This window comes from Pelophylax lessonae (assembly GCF_965119305.1).
Source record: "Pelophylax lessonae genome assembly, chromosome: 10".
NCBI lineage: Eukaryota > Metazoa > Chordata > Amphibia > Anura > Ranidae > Pelophylax > Pelophylax lessonae.
Window position 1 is genome coordinate 80390263 of NC_138777.1, and position 15906 is coordinate 80406168.

Consider the following 15906-nt stretch of genomic DNA (forward strand, 5'->3'; position numbering starts at 1 on the left):
CCACCAGGGACCTTTCCAGGCGTCCCCCCCAGGACCTGGAGAAGGAGAGAGGATCTACCAATCTTACATACCCACCTTGTACCCCTGTGTGGGGTGGGTATCTCTGGTGAGTGCGCTACCTATTATAGGGGTCACGGTGCACCTCACCACCCACCACGGGGTTATCCATTAGTGTGTACAGGACACATGAAGAAATTTGTCAACACGTCCTTTAGGACGAGCACCTATCACCCATCACTGTTTCGCTTCAAAGAGACTCATTAATTATTATATTTTTGGTTATTGGACACATTATTTGGGTGTTTTTAGCATTTGTCACTTTACAGTCACCATTTAAATTATTCATTCCCCCACCATTTTGGTACACTTCAGTTACGTCACTTATTGTATTTTTTTATCACTGAGCATCAATTTGCACTGGTCACTTTAATTATTGGGGACTATCTGAGCCACTTCAAGCACGGTTGCACTTAATATATTTATGTGTATCAATTTTTTATTAAGTTTTATATATACTTACTGGATCATCCAAGATAGCATTTACTTTAGCACATGTCACTTTATATAGGTATAATACGTTATGCACGGCTGCACTTATATATGTTTGTGATTACTTATTTATTATATCACTTTTGTGCAATATTTCACATAGTACATATATATTCATCATTGACATTAATTTTCTATGTATACAGCACCCGTCACCTACACGGAGAAACACATGCATTTGTCACTTTGATGCTGATGCTACCTCATTAAGGATTCGCACACTGGTTGTATATTTGTTATACAAGTAACACCCTCTTTGAATACCAGACAGCGCCATCCCCTACCCCTTTCTTTTCAAAATTATTTTATTGATTAGATTATAATTCATGCGTTTGTGTTTCAAATTTATCACATCTGGGATGTCTACTAGAGTCTTGTTTTGGTCTTGTTTTGGTCAGGTTTAAGTCAGTAATTACTAAGAATTGTAGGCCTATAATACATAATGCCAAATTTCCATGAAAAAAATTGTACCGCTTTTGGTACAGAATTCCTGACATAATCATACCGCCAGGGAGGTTAATAAGGCTATTACTATCACACGGCTCCCAGATGGTGCAAACTTATACTTGGTAGGGACCCGTCTAAAGGGTACGGTTCCCTGATGGTACAAGCTTATACTTGGTAGGGACCCGTCTGAGGTACAGCTCCCAGTAGTTGGTGTGTTGGTATCTGCGACTGGATTTCTCAGAGCCGGTGCTGTGGCGGGTGAAGGCCTAATTAAGTCGGATGCAGGTACCTACTTCTTTGATGCCTACCGGGACCTTGAGGCTCCAGTAAAAAGCTGGGTTTAACGTGTTATTTACCTGTTATGTATACAGTTTTTTGTTAATAAAAGGCTGCAATGGCCATTTAACTCCAACCTGTGGTCATGTGTTTTTTTTTTTTTTTGTTCCAAAAAGCTTTATTGAACAAAGAACACATTAGAAAAGGGTACAACAGTTAGATCATTCCGATCAACATTCTTGGTGATCCAATAATAACTAAAATAATGACAAAACAATAGTATATAGAATTGTAGACACAATGGCATGAAAGAGGTTCAGATGAATATAAATCACTAATATTAGAATGCATTTAGTAAAGGAAAATATGAGCTCCGATAGGAATGCTTTCCTTATATAGGATTAAATGTGTGTTGTGACTATAATTTCTATATAAGAAGAGAATCAGTCATGTATCTCGGAAATGGCTAAATGTGGAGATCTATATAAAGGAATTTTTAGGGGAACACGCCAGCATGTAACCCTGGATGGGGATGGGGAGAGGAGTGGGTGAAGAAAGGGTAAGGAAGAGGAAGGGGGGGGGGAGTAGAGACAAGCAAGGATCACATGTTTACCTTACGTGAGAAGATTTACCCCGAGTGATTGTATGAGGGAATATGCCTTTATCAAAGGTGAAAGGTTTTGACTCTGTTAGGGTTGGGTCATAATTTGAGCGTACGTTCCTGAGTTTTTAAATGTTTGCCAAGGCTGCCAGATCTTAGCAAATTTAACAGGTGTGTCATGGGAAATTGCAATAAGCTCTTCCATCTCAGCTAATTTATCAAGTTGTGTAAGCCAATCTCTAATGGAGGGAGTGGAAGTAGTACCCTAGTGTCTTGGAATACATAATCTCGCAGCATTAATTAAGATTGTTGTCAATGATTTAGATGATGGCGGATTGTATTGTTGGTGTAAGTGAAGTAGGAATGTGATTGGTGAGAAATCAACCGGAATATTGGTTATCTGAACCAATATCTTGTGAACGTTGGACCAGAAATCATTAATAGGTGGGCAAGACCACCATATGTGTAGCAGGTCCCCTCCCGATTGATGGCATCTCCAGCAATTGTCATTTTCAATGAGATTAGCTTTATAAAAGAAGTGAGGTGTGCGATACCAGCGTGCTATTAGCTTATAGTTATTTTCCTGCATGGTCACATTAATAGACCCTTTATGCACTATTTGAAATATCGTTTTCCATTGACTAGAGGTTAGGTTCGTGTTCAAATCTGAATCCCATTTAGAGCAGAATAGCCCGTCATCAGTCTTGATATTACCCCAGAGCAATGCATATATTTTTGAGATCAGGTGCGTTTCAGGGTTAGCATCAAGACAGAGCTTCTCGAATGGTGTTAATTCTAGCAGATTCTTGTCATCTCTGATGAAAGAAGTGATGAAATGATGAATTTGAGCATAATCCCAAAATGAGATATGTTCAGTCTGTGGAAGAGTTTTCAGAGTTTCATAAGATAGAGCACTACCTCCGTCAATAAAGTGTGAGATTCTTAAGGATTTAGTTTTTATAGCTTGGTAAAGGCGTTGGTCTTTAAGTCCTGGTAGAAAGTCTGGATTGTTTAGTATGGGTGACATTAGACCCGGGTTTGAGGAAATTTTACTTCTAGAGCACGTATGTTGAAAACACTTGAGAGTAGCTCCAATTAATGGATGATTTGAAGCATCTGGTGGGATATCTTTGGGTGTAAGCCAAGGTAGAACTGAGATGGGGACATTGGAGAAGTTATTCTCCAATATTACCCAATCTTTGGATTCAGTGTGTGTTTGCCATTCGACCACTCTTTGTAAATGACATGCTTGATAATATTTATACATATCTGGTAATCCGATTCCTCCCTGCAGTTTGGGTTTTGTGATTTGCTCAAATTTAATTCTGGGGGATTTACGAGCCCAGATGAAGTGTCTACAGAGAGTTCGAATTCTTCTGAATATCTGTAAGGGGATATGGACAGGAATTGTCTGGAATAAATAAAGTAATCTGGGTAGCACATTCATTTTAAATATTGCTGCTCTTCCAAACCAGGAGACCTGCTTTGTGCCAGTCCTTTAAATCTTGTTCTATTTTTTTGAGAAGTGGAGTAAAATTTAAATCAACTATCTGGTTAAGCTTAGAAGGAAGCTGTATGCCTAGGTACGTGATAGAATCTGATGTCCATTGAAAGGGGAAGTTTGCTTTACAGAGGTTGATCTGGCTAGTGAGTAGAGAAACATTCAGAGCCTGTGATTTAGAAAAGTTAATTTTTAGATCGAGATCTGATTGTATACGTTGAGTGTTTTGAGAAGTTGTGGCAGTTATGTGTGGATTTTTTAAAAACAAGAGCACATCATCCGCAAATGCAGCAATTTTGTACGTGCGCTGCCCGATTTCAATTCCCTGAATATCGACATCGGAGCGAATAGCCCGGAGAAGGGGCTCCAGAGTCAGTGTAAAAAGAATTGGGGATAACGGACATCCTTGACGAGTTCCATTCGTGATCTGGAAGGCCCTTGACAGGAGGCCATTAACTCTCACTTTAGCTGATGGGTTGAGATAAAGAGCCATTATGAATTTAATCATATTTTCGCCTAGGCCCAATGACGTCAGCACCATTTTGAGGTAAATCCAATCTAACCTGTCAAAGGCCTTCTCAGCATCAAGAGAGAGAAAAAAATCCAGGTATTTTGTTTTTAGTTAAATAGTGATGTATATTGATCGCCTTAAGAGTGTTATCCCTGGCTTCTCTTCCAGGAACAAATCCTAATTGATTAGAAGATAATTTGTCGGAAATAAAGGGTAGTAACCTGTTAGCAAGGATTTTTGCAAAGATTTTAACATCAACGTTAAGAAGTGAAATCGGACGATAGTTCTGTGGGAGGGATGGGTCTTTCCCTGGCTTTGGAATGACAGAGATATGTGCTTCGAGTAGGGATGGGCTTGTTTGAGTTGCATTTGGGAGGAAATTGAAGGCTTTCAAAAAAGGTTTAAGTAATAGATGTGGAAAAGTTTTATAATATACAAGTGCGAAACCATCAGGACCCGGGCTTTTACCTAGTTTCATACTCTTTAAAGCCTTTGTAAATTCATCACTAGTAAGGGGGCCATCAATGGCTGTGGCTTGAGACTGAGTTAGAAGAGGGAGGTTATGGTCTTGGAGGAATTGGGTAATTTTCCGGGCTTTCATTTTTTCTGTATGGGGAGATTTTGGGGGTGAGTTCAGATTATAAAGTTTAGCGTAATATTCTGCAAATTCATTCGCAATGTCATCATTTGATGACGTTAGCGAATGAACAGTGGTATTAGCCTTTTTTTTATGCTAGGGCCTTGGCTAAGTATTTACTATTTTTGTTACCAAATTCGTAGAAAAGTTTGTGAGAAAGGGTAAATCGTTTTTTGAATTTTTTGTTCATTAATTCTCTTAGTTTTAGACTCGTCTCTTCCAACTCAAGGAGGATGTTCTGTGCTTTGGAGCGTTTATGAGTGTTTTCAAGGGATTTAATCTTATTCAAGATGGTTGTCATGTCTTTTTGCAATCTTCTCTTTTTAATTGATGCCATCTTGAGTAAGACTCCTCTCGTGGAGCACTTATGAGCTTCCCATTATGCTAAGGCGAGGAATTCGGGGTGTCATTTAGGTTAAAGAATTCTGTGATATGCGAAGACAATTCTATATTATTCGAGGTATCTGCCAAAATCGTCGGGTCTATGCGCCACGTTTTCGAGAAAGGTATGAATGTGGGAAGAGTTAAAGTGAGTGTAATCGGGTGGTGATCTGATAAAAACATAGCTTCAATTGAGGAATCAGTAATGTATGCGATGTCTTTTTGAGAAAGGAAAAAGAAATCTATTCTAGAATAACGGTTGTGGGGGGCTGAAAAAAAAGTGTAGTCTTTCGTTGTGGGGTGTGTAAGTCTCCATGTATCGTGGAGTGTGAGATCTTGAAGATGCCTCTTAATTTTTCGTAATGCTGTGTAAGTGATGGAGGAGGTTCCGGTTGATGTGTCTTCTAGAGGATTTAGTGGGACGTTAAAATCGCCTCCAAGAATAACAATACCTTCCTGGAAGGATGCTAAGGTGGCAGATATATCATTGAAGAACGAGACCTATCCTTTGTTAGGGCAATATATATTTGCTATTGTAATAGGTTTATTCCATATGTGACCTTTGATCAAAACATATCTGCCCTCCGGATCCAGAATAGAGTCCGTAATTAGTAAAGGCAAATTTTTAGATAATAGAATGGACACTCCTTTGGTTTTAGCCAGGGAGTTGGTTGAGTGAAACATGGTGGGATAATCTTTAGAGATAAATTTAGGAATCAAATCTGATCTGAAATGGGTTTCCTGAAGAAACACAATGTCGGATTTCAATTTTTTTGTGTATTGTAGAAGTTGAGATCTCTTCTCTGGTACATTCAGACCTTTTTGCATTAATGGAGAGCAACTTTATCATAGCTTTCTTGTGACCGTGCTCTGTTAAAAGCCAAGAATTTGCTGAAGTATTTTGCGGTGGATTCATTGTATCAACTGATGGGGGGGGGGGGGGGGGGCGGTAATCTATTATAGTAATAAGGTCACCCTGCTTGTCTCTATGATAGAAATGGGTAAGAGGTTGGGGGAGTATATCTGAAGATGTGCTTGCTCGAGGTGTTTGTAGGCTAGGGAAGATGAGGTTTTGTGGAAGGGTAGGTGGGGGGGGGAAAAGTCCAACTGTGCAACTAGTCCTGCTAGGCACTTTACTCGTTGGTGTAAGTAGTCTGGAGGAGGACTATGCTTCCTACCAAACTATGTTAGGACGAGAACGAATACTGGGCGGAGCAATATCAGTTTTGTTAGTAACGTAACTAGAATAAGTGTGCGTTATACACACAGCACCTCTAAATTGAGGAACAAAATTAATAATCGCATTGGTCTCACGGTAGATATAGTGTACCTTGGAGAACATGAGATAAGGATATCACTAAACAGAGATTGCCTGTGAAATTATTTAGTGAAATGATGCGAACATATAACAAATTAGTGAAATTGGTAACTGGAAATTGACTCAATATGATAATAATCTTATCCATACGCCTCCAAGTCTTAAATTATGTAAACCCAAGACTTTGAAAGTGCAGGAAACGACCATGTTAATCTGAGTGATTGTGGAATCTAGAGAAAGATTAGTTATAGAAGTTCATACCTTATAACAGCCATGAATCCCATAGACAACTGAGATTTAGTATTCTTATGGCGCCATCTAGTGTCATTATAGAATAACTACAGAAAGACTGTTAACTGTAGATATAAGAAATAAAATGTACTAAACTTAAATCTATTAATATTTAAAACAGAAACATTTAACAATCGTTACCAATGGAAAGCTGTGCATTGAAATTACAAACTATCTGAAAGAACCGACACAGTGATCCCTAAGGTACCATTTCCTTACTGTATATTCCATTTTATGTTAACTCCCCTGGCGGTAATCCTGAGCGTGACTCGAGGTGGATTTTTTAGTGCAGGATCGGTATCCCCGAGTCACGCTCGGGGTAGATGTGCAGAGAGCGCAGCGGTGTCTCTTACCTTCTCCTGGCGATCCAGCGATGATCTCTCATTGCTGCGACCGCCAACCAAAAGTCCCGCCGCTCCTCCGTCCTCCGTCGGTGTGATGACTTCCTAGTTCCGTTCCCTGCAGCAGCAATGCTGCATGGGAGCGGAACTAGGGAGGGAAATTCAAAAAAAAGAAAAAAACGTTGCACAAAACACAAACACATAACACATTTTATATTCTATATATATATATATATATATATATATATATATATATATATCTATATGTATATATGTGTATATATGTATATATATATATATATATATATATATATATGCACACACACACATATATATATATATATATGTGTATATATATATATATATATATATATATACACACACACACATATATATATATATATATATATATATATATATATATATATATATATATAATGCATGAATTATAATCTAATCAATAATATAATTTTATTATATATATTATGTATTAAATAATAAAATTATATTATTGATTCGATTATAATTCATGCGTTTGTGTTTCAAATTTATCACATCTGGGATGTCTACTAGACTCTTGTTTTGGTCAGGTTTAAGTCAGTAATTACTAAGAATTGTAGGCCTATAATACATAACGCCAAATTTCCATGAAAAAAATTGTACCGCTTTTGGTATGTAATTCCTGACATAATCATACCGCCAGGGAGGTTAATAAGCGACAAAAGACTACCCAAGGGAAAAGAACCCAAAAGTATACATACCCGTGCATTCACGTACATGCATACATAGATACCCGCATATATACAATCATCAGATTGATCAAGCTCTTTTTTTTTTTTCTTTTCCCTTTTGGTTGTACCAGCTCTCTGACGTGGTACTGAGATGAATGGGCGGTAAGCCATTGATTAAATTGCTATCTCAGTGTCAGCATTACCCTGCAGGCCGTCACAGTAGGTTAAATAGACTAAGATGTAGGTATAAGGCCTAACTATTGCCATAAGCTGACATTCAAGGGAAAGCCAACTGTAAATTGCAAGTATAAAGGAACAAATGAAAAAAGGAGATTCTTGCAAGGAAAATTGAGCTCGGTGGTCTCACTTCTCAAAAGACAATTTGGATTCGGATGTTAGTCTCTTCTGGGCTTGCTATGAACAGGAGATGAAGGGAGGCTAATCCCTCCTGGGTTACGTTGGTAAGAACGTGATGGTGATTTTGATGGAGAGAGCCTCCTCCTTCTTGATGAGTTAGGAGACCTGTCATCTGGAATTTCCATGCGTTCTTCTCTTCTTATTCTTGGTTGGTCTGAAAAAAAGTTCCAGTCAGGAATAGGCATTCGTGGAATATTTAGGGTGTCGCAAATGGGGACAATATCTTCTGGGAATCTTATTTGGGCTGAGCGACCTCTGGGGCCTGCTGAGAGGCAGAACGGAAATTTCCATTTATATGGAATGTCCCTTTCTCTAAGAGTGTCCAAGATGGGGCGCAGTGACTTTTTTGTAATGTTATCTGAGACAGGTCTTGAAACAATTTAATCTCAGTTCCTTGGAATAAAATTCTTCCTCTCAGTCTCGCTTTGTTCAGAATCTCTTCCTTGAGTTGGAAATTGACTAGGCAACCTATCACATCTCTCGGTGGGTCGGTATCTCTACCTTTGGGCCTAATTGCCCGATGTAACCTTTCCATCTCGATGATGTCGTCTAGTGGCCTCTCCAATAGATCGTTGAAAATTGCTAGAACTGTTTGGTTGAGATTTGGGGGTTCAATTGATTCTGGTAGACCTCTTATTCTTATGTTGTGTCTTCTTCCTCTGTTCTTCAAGTCCTCAATGTGTCTGTTCATATCTCTGATTTGGGATGCTTGCGAAGTAAGGGCTCTTTGTGCGTCCGTGATATCAGCTTCGTGTCTGTCTGATGTTTCTTCCACATCCTCTAATCTGGTGGTTATGTTCTGCATATCTCTACGTAAGTCCATAATTGCTGCGTTAAATGAGGCCTTAATGTCAGCTGCTACCACTTTCAGCTCATCAAGAGAAACAGGAGTGGAAGTTATTTTAGTATGAGATTCTGAGTTATGTTTCTCTAGACCCCTAGGAGGGCTTTTTCTGGCTTCCCTGCTAGCACCTGAGGTTCGTGGTGTTGTAACAGGTGAGTCTCTGGGGCGTGTTGCAAACATGTCGGGAATATGTGTTTCTGTTGCAGACTCTGGATCTCTAGGGGATCGTGAGCGTGTCGCAGAATTGTTTCGGTCTGATCTTCCCATGTTTGATGATGTAAATGTAAATGAAGTCCGTGAGAGGGCAAAGAGGTGCTGTGTGGTCAGGCACTAAATTATGCGGTCATTCTCAGTGGATAATAAAATAGTTAAGAAAAGACAAGGTATTGAGTCTGATGCAGTTCCAATCTTAACCACTAGAAATCTTGTAGGAATCTAGCACTTACAAGGTGGCTTAGAGTGCCAGGTATCCACTGTATGTGAGGTTTTGTAGCTGGAGTATAAGAGAGGATGCACTGGGTTTGTTCATATGGAGGATGGCTTATCAAGTATGTGAAATAGTGCTTACCCACTCCCCTGAGATGGATGGATCACCTCTCCTGGAAAGATCATGGCTTTAGTGCCGACCAGGCCTCAGGCTTGATTGCCTTTCTTTTTGGATCCAACAGCAGGCAGGCAGCTTCAGGGAGAGTAAGTAGTAATCTGGGCAGTAGGATTCTCTTGATCAGATGCCGGCAGGAGTCGGATGGCTGCTGATTGATGGTTAAGGCTGGATGATCTCCTCTCCTGTCTTTCCTGTGTAGGCTATACTTCAGCGCCACAGGTCTTCAAAATATAGGCATCAGCCGATACCTATATATCCACAGAGCAACCTAGATGGTCCGCAGGGCTCGGGCTGGGGATCGGTGGCTGGATTTTTGAGGATTTACGCTAGGCCGCAATGGCGCCGGGGACTGTAGTAGGCTGCGATGCCCGCCGCACCGATCCGCGGATGTTTGGGTGACAGCAAGGGTATCGGCCGATACCTCGTCCTATGCCAAGCTGGGGAAGATGGTTTTTGCCTGTAATATTGGGTAAAATAGCAGGGATGAGGGTATTTTAGAGCTTGTAAGTACGGAGCTCTATCCCCCTGCGTCCTGCTCCGTCCACTTCCGGTCACGCCCCCATGTGGTTATTTATAATGGAGGAGGAGAGTGATGGTCAGAGCAGAATGGAGAAAAATCATCTTTAATCCTCTAGTCATGTGCATGGGTGGGTTCAATAAACAGTTCCTGCTTACCCTCAACATAGAGTCTCATCTCATGTTTGTGGGAGAAGGCTATACCAGCTCTCTCGCTCTTCTGCTTGGATCGCTAAATCACTCTCCTCTACTCTACAGCATTCCTCCCACTATGGGGAAGAGGAACCAACCCCTCTTTCCGTTGGGGCGGCCGCTACACTTCTGATCTGTAATGCTGGGCTATATACTACTAATCTGTAATGCTGGGCTATATACTACTGATCTGTAATGCTGGGCTATATGCTACTATTCTGTAAGGCTGGGCTATATACTCTTGAGCTGTGAATGCTGCGATATATACTCCTTGTGAAATTAAATAATGACTAGCGCTCGGATTAACAAAGCACCATAAAAATTATTATTTTGAATCAGCTGCTGCTGACCATAAAGAAAAACTTTTAAAATTATAAATCGCAGTCAAATTTCAAAAATAAATAAGGACGTGTAAAAGTGCAAAAAAACATGAATAAATATGTATCCACAATAATATATAAAGTGCCAAGTGACTAAGAATACAAACCAATAATCACATAATTATAAAGTGAACAGTGCTACGTGCAAAAGAATAAAGTCACAAACTTTGATAATTGATACAGTCTTGTTTCAAAGTGCTACGTGCTTTATAAATCAATCTTATAAAGGTGCCAGCGTGCCTAAACTCTGTGTTGATCCCACAAGAATGTGCTCCACACTGTGACATCCCAAACTACCCTCTTGTTCTCCTACTCACCAGAAATGATGACCCTATGAGTCAGATGGAGCCTTTTCTAGTGAGCATGTATCCAAAGGTAGGAGACCCATCCAAGACAGGGATGCCAGATGTGTGCCGCTTAACAGACCTTTTAGGCCTTAACGGCCGGTGGAACGCACGCTGCAAGAGCAGTAACCACCTAGCCGTGCACCGCTGTCTTTGTTATCATTGTTTGTAAGTAGTTTTCTTTAATCAATAAAAGATGTTTGGGATGTACTTCACTATGGATGACCTTTTGTTTTGATGAGGGTCTTCAAAGAACATCCACATCCACATGTAAGGATATTTTCCAACCTATATTACCGCACAAGTCTGGCTCCACAAGGATCATTGGCCATAACAGAGAGATCTGATTACACCCTTCTGCTCCACTTTCATTTGATTTTTGTAAGTAGGGCACCAAAAGGGGAAGCACAAGCACTTTGTCCTGAGAAGCGGAGCACAGCAACACTTGTATTTATTTTGCTATTTGCACAAGAAAGGACATTCATTTATTTATGTATTTATTTTTATTCACTCATTTAAGAGCACAAGGACTTTGGATATTCACAGTATTTATTGCTGTGCACGTATAATATTGCTATACTCACCTGTTATATGCTTAATTGTATCTGAATACATTTATATCTGAATAGATATTTATATAGCAGCGCTGATTACCACGGTTTACATTTAGTTACTCCTGACCTGGATAAGTTCATATTTTATCATTTACATTTGTATTATTATATTTTTCTAAGGGCCGATTCACACCAGAATGCGGTGCAGGAAACATGCATTCCATGCGCGTTTCCCATACTGCGGGTAAGCATACTGCCTTTGCAATCTGCATGCAGGTGCCAGTGTATTGGCAACAGCACCCCAAATGCTGATCACAAAGCAGTGCATTTTTGGGCACTATATCACATGATTTTATAGTACCATGCTGTTTGCTGCAGCAAGCTTTTAAAAGTAATGCATGCATTGCTTTTTTTGCATTACAGTGTGATTTGCAGCCCATTCAAATGAAGGGGCTGTCAAAATGCACCACAAGGGGGAAAACATGGGAAATGCAAAGGAGTGTGTACTGCATTACCATGTGATCCCGGAGTGAATTGGCCCCAAGTTTTCTTCAAAACTGCCTTACTTTTTAATGGCATTGCAAGGTTAGCTCCCAAAAATAGTGCATTGTGCCTGATGATCTTTGATTTCTCCCATATTCTTCAGGTAGATTTCTACTCTAAGATTGCCTACCCCTGCTTTAACTCAATGTGTATGACATAGGTGTATGTCTATATACCATTTCATTACTAATAAAAACTCTTTTGGATTAAAATAAATGTACATGCCTCTTGTATATAGGCGATATTTGCCTATGCCGGAGTTCAGCTTTAAAATGAAAAATGTGATCTAATCTCAATATATATTTATGATTAGTTATCATATATCGAAAAGATTTCTAACTCATGAAACTCAAATAAAAAATAAATTGCTGATCAATGCTTATACAGTACTGTTATAAGACGCCATTCCTAAGGTAAAGATGTATAGAATAGACATATCATAAGTACAAATCACACCTGACATTAAGAAAAAAACAAACAATAGGGTACCTTGCTCAAAATAAGTTTATTAATCAACATTATAAATAAAAATGATGACATTTTTGAGTACAGCTTTATTGTTCACAAAGAAATTTTACCCAACATGCCATAATTTAGGTAAAATAGGTTTAGTCATAAGGTTTTAAACACATTGGTTATATAATTAAAGGATAACTAAACCCAAGATCAAAAATATAATATATTGCAGCTTATCAGTCCTTAGATGTGGTTGATGCATTTCCCTTTTTACGCTAAGAGTTTTTTCAGCAAGTACTTAAAACGCAAAGAATCCTATTTTTTTGATAAACACTACTAATTTCCTCATCCACCATATAATGGAGATGAACTATGACAGACATGTTTGATGTCCAACCTAGAGGACAACAATAGCTACCTTCACATTTGCATTGGAGGAGTGTAGGCACCCATGGTTCTTTGCAGTAACAGCAGGTAAACATAAAGGGAAATAAATAAATGAAGCCACCACATCTAAGGATTGGTAAGCCCCAATATCTTAGATTTTTGTGCCTGAGTTTAAACACACTTTAAAGGGATTTCCAGCATTTAAATTAGGAAACATTTTTGTATTTTTTGCTTGTTTATGATTAAGTGATAAAGTATTAATTCCACAAATAAAAGATTCATTTTATACATATTGCTTATTTTACAATTCCTGGCATGCTGCTTTTCTTCAGCATTTCTGTTAATTGGTTTTATGCATTTAGACCTTTTTTGTGCTCTGGGGGATTGGCTTTGTTACCCGTTTCCCACCTGGCTGTGCAGTCTTGTCAGGTTGTGATGCTGATTTGCTCTTGTTTGTGGATCGTTTCGCAGTGGTTATTGCTTTCCCTATGATCTGTGATATTGGCTCAGGCTTATTTGTCTACTCTGAGCTAATGTCAGGCTCTTTGTTTTCAATAGACTCTGATCCCGATTCTTTGTTCTCTGTTTCTTGATCTTTGCTGTCCTTGGTCAATTTTGTAGCCTTCTTTACTTTAACAGTGGTTTGAGGTTTTGAGTTTGTCACATAAGGAGCTTCACCATCGCCTTCTTCTCTACTGCAAACAGCACAGGAACACTTCTTGATATCAACAAAGCTGTAATTCATTATCTTACCATTTGGACAGCTTAATTCAATGGTTACTATTTCTGTTTCTGTCTCCCGACAGCAACTGCATTTGCGCTCCATAGATTTGGATTTTGCTGAGTACCTGGAATTAAACAAAATATGTATTTAGCATTCATTGATTTTCATGGTTTTCAGTACATACAGTCAGGTCCATAAATATTGGGACATCTACACAATTCTAATCTTTTTGGCTCTATACACCACCACAATGGATTTGAAATGAAACAAACAAGATGTGCTTTAACTGCAAACGTGCAGCTTTAATTTGAGGGTATTTACATCAAAATAAGGTGAACGGTGTAGGAATTACAACAGTTTGTATATGTGCCTCTCCTTTTTAAGGGACCAAAAGTAATGGGACAGATAAACAATCATAAATCAAACTTTCACTTTTTAATACTTGGTTGCAAATCCTTTGCAGTCAATTACAGCCTGAAGTCTGGAACGCATAGACATCACTAGACGCTGGGTTTCATCCCTGGTGATGCTCTGCCAGGCCTCTACTGTCTTCAGTTCCTGCTTGTTCTTGGGGCATTTTCCCTTCAGTTTTGTCTTCAGCAAGTGAAATGCATGCTCAATCGGATTCAGGTCAGGTTATTGACTTGGCCATTGCATAACATTCCACTTCTTTCCCTTAAAAAACTCTTTGGTTGCTTTCGCAGTATGCTTCGAGTCATTGTCCATCTGCAATGTGAAGCGCCGTCCAATAAGTTCTGAAGCATTTGGCAGAATATGAGCAGATAATATTGCACGAAATGTATATTAAAAAAGAATGGCGCACACATGCAAAAGAAATGACTATCAAATATGGAGACAATCCATAAATAAAAATGGGGATTTAGTCCCACCATATGGCCATATCGTGCTCAAGCCCACCACTGCGTCAAAGTACCCCATTATCAGTGGGTCCTACACTATCCATAAAAAACCTCCTTATATCTCTAAAATGTTAGCTGACTAGCTGGTATAATAATTTCTATATGAGTTTCTTTTTCATTTGTTTTGTCTTTGCAGCGTAGCAAAAGGATGAGTAAAATTATTTCTATTGTCCATCCAAACAAGACAGACCCAGAATGTCAGCTTTCTGTGCTGTGCACTATCAAGTAGATATAGGAGGAGTCCCTTGTAGTGCATTAGCACATCTCTCCCAGCAAGGAGTGTTGTCTCCAAGGGTTAGAGAGGCTGGATTCACCCCTTTTTTATGGATAGTGTAGGACCCACTGATAATGGGGTACTTTGACGCAGTGGTGGGCTTGAGCACGATATGGCCATATGGTGGGACTAAATCCCCATTTTTATTTATGGATTGTCTCCATATTTGATAGTCATTTCTTTTGCATGTGTGCGCTATTCTTTTTATACATGTCGCTTGGTCCATAGCTGCACCGGCTTTAGATATACATCTTCAGGGTTTGCTCCCCCAATTTTTTGCTTGAATATTGCACGAAACACTTCAGATTTCATCCTGCTGCTTTTGTCAGCAGTCACATCATCAATAAATACAAGAGAACCAGTTCTATTGGCAGCCATACGTTCCCACGCCATGACACTACCACCACCATGCTTCACTGATGAGGTGGTATGCTTTGGATCATGAGCAGTTCCTTTCCTTCTCCATACTCTTCTCTTCCCATCACTCTGGTACAAGTTGATCTTGGTCTCATCTGCCCATAAGATGTTGTTCCAGAACTGTGAAGGCTTTTTTAGATGTTGTTTGGCAAACTCTAATCTGGCCTTCCTGTTTTTGAGGCTCACCAATGGATTACATCTTGTGGTGAACCCTCTGTATTCATTTTGGTGAAGTCTTCTCTTGATTGTTGACTTTGACACACATACACCTACCTCCTGGAGAGTGTTCTTGATCTGACCAACTGTTGTGTAGGGTGTTTTCTTCACCAGGGAAAGAATTCTTCGGTCATCCAACACAGTTGTTTTCCGTGGTCTTCTGGGTCTTTTGGGGTTGCTGAGCTCACTTTTGTGTTCTTTCATTTTAAGGATGTTCCAAACAGTTGATTTGGCCACACCTAATGTTTTTGCTATCTCTCTAATGGGTTTGTTTTGTTTTTTCAGCCTAATGATGGCTTGCTTCACTGATAGTGACAGCTCTTTGGATCTCATATTGAGAGTTGATAGCAAAAGATTCCAAATGCAAATAGCACACTTGAAATGAACTCTGGATCTTTTATCTGCTCCTTGTAAATGGGATAATGAGGGAATAACACATGCCTGGCCATGGAACAGCTGAGCAGCCAATTGTCCCATTACTTTTGGTCCCTTAAAAAGTGGAAGGCACATATACAAACTGTTGTAATTCCTACA

The 15906-nt window shown here is 39.4% G+C and overlaps 1 protein-coding gene across 1 annotated transcript in view; it reads right to left on the reverse strand.

Moving 5' to 3' along the window:
- Positions 1-13341: 13341 nt before the first annotated feature.
- The window catches only part of LOC309565953 (mucin-5B-like), a gene marked incomplete at both ends in the record, with an annotated part of 69522 nt that continues 66957 nt past the window's right edge, over positions 13342-15906 (reverse strand). The window contains one exon of the mRNA XM_082270982.1: positions 13342-13669. Within this exon, the coding sequence (XP_082127108.1) occupies positions 13342-13669 (328 nt within the window). The remainder of the gene's footprint in view (positions 13670-15906) is intronic.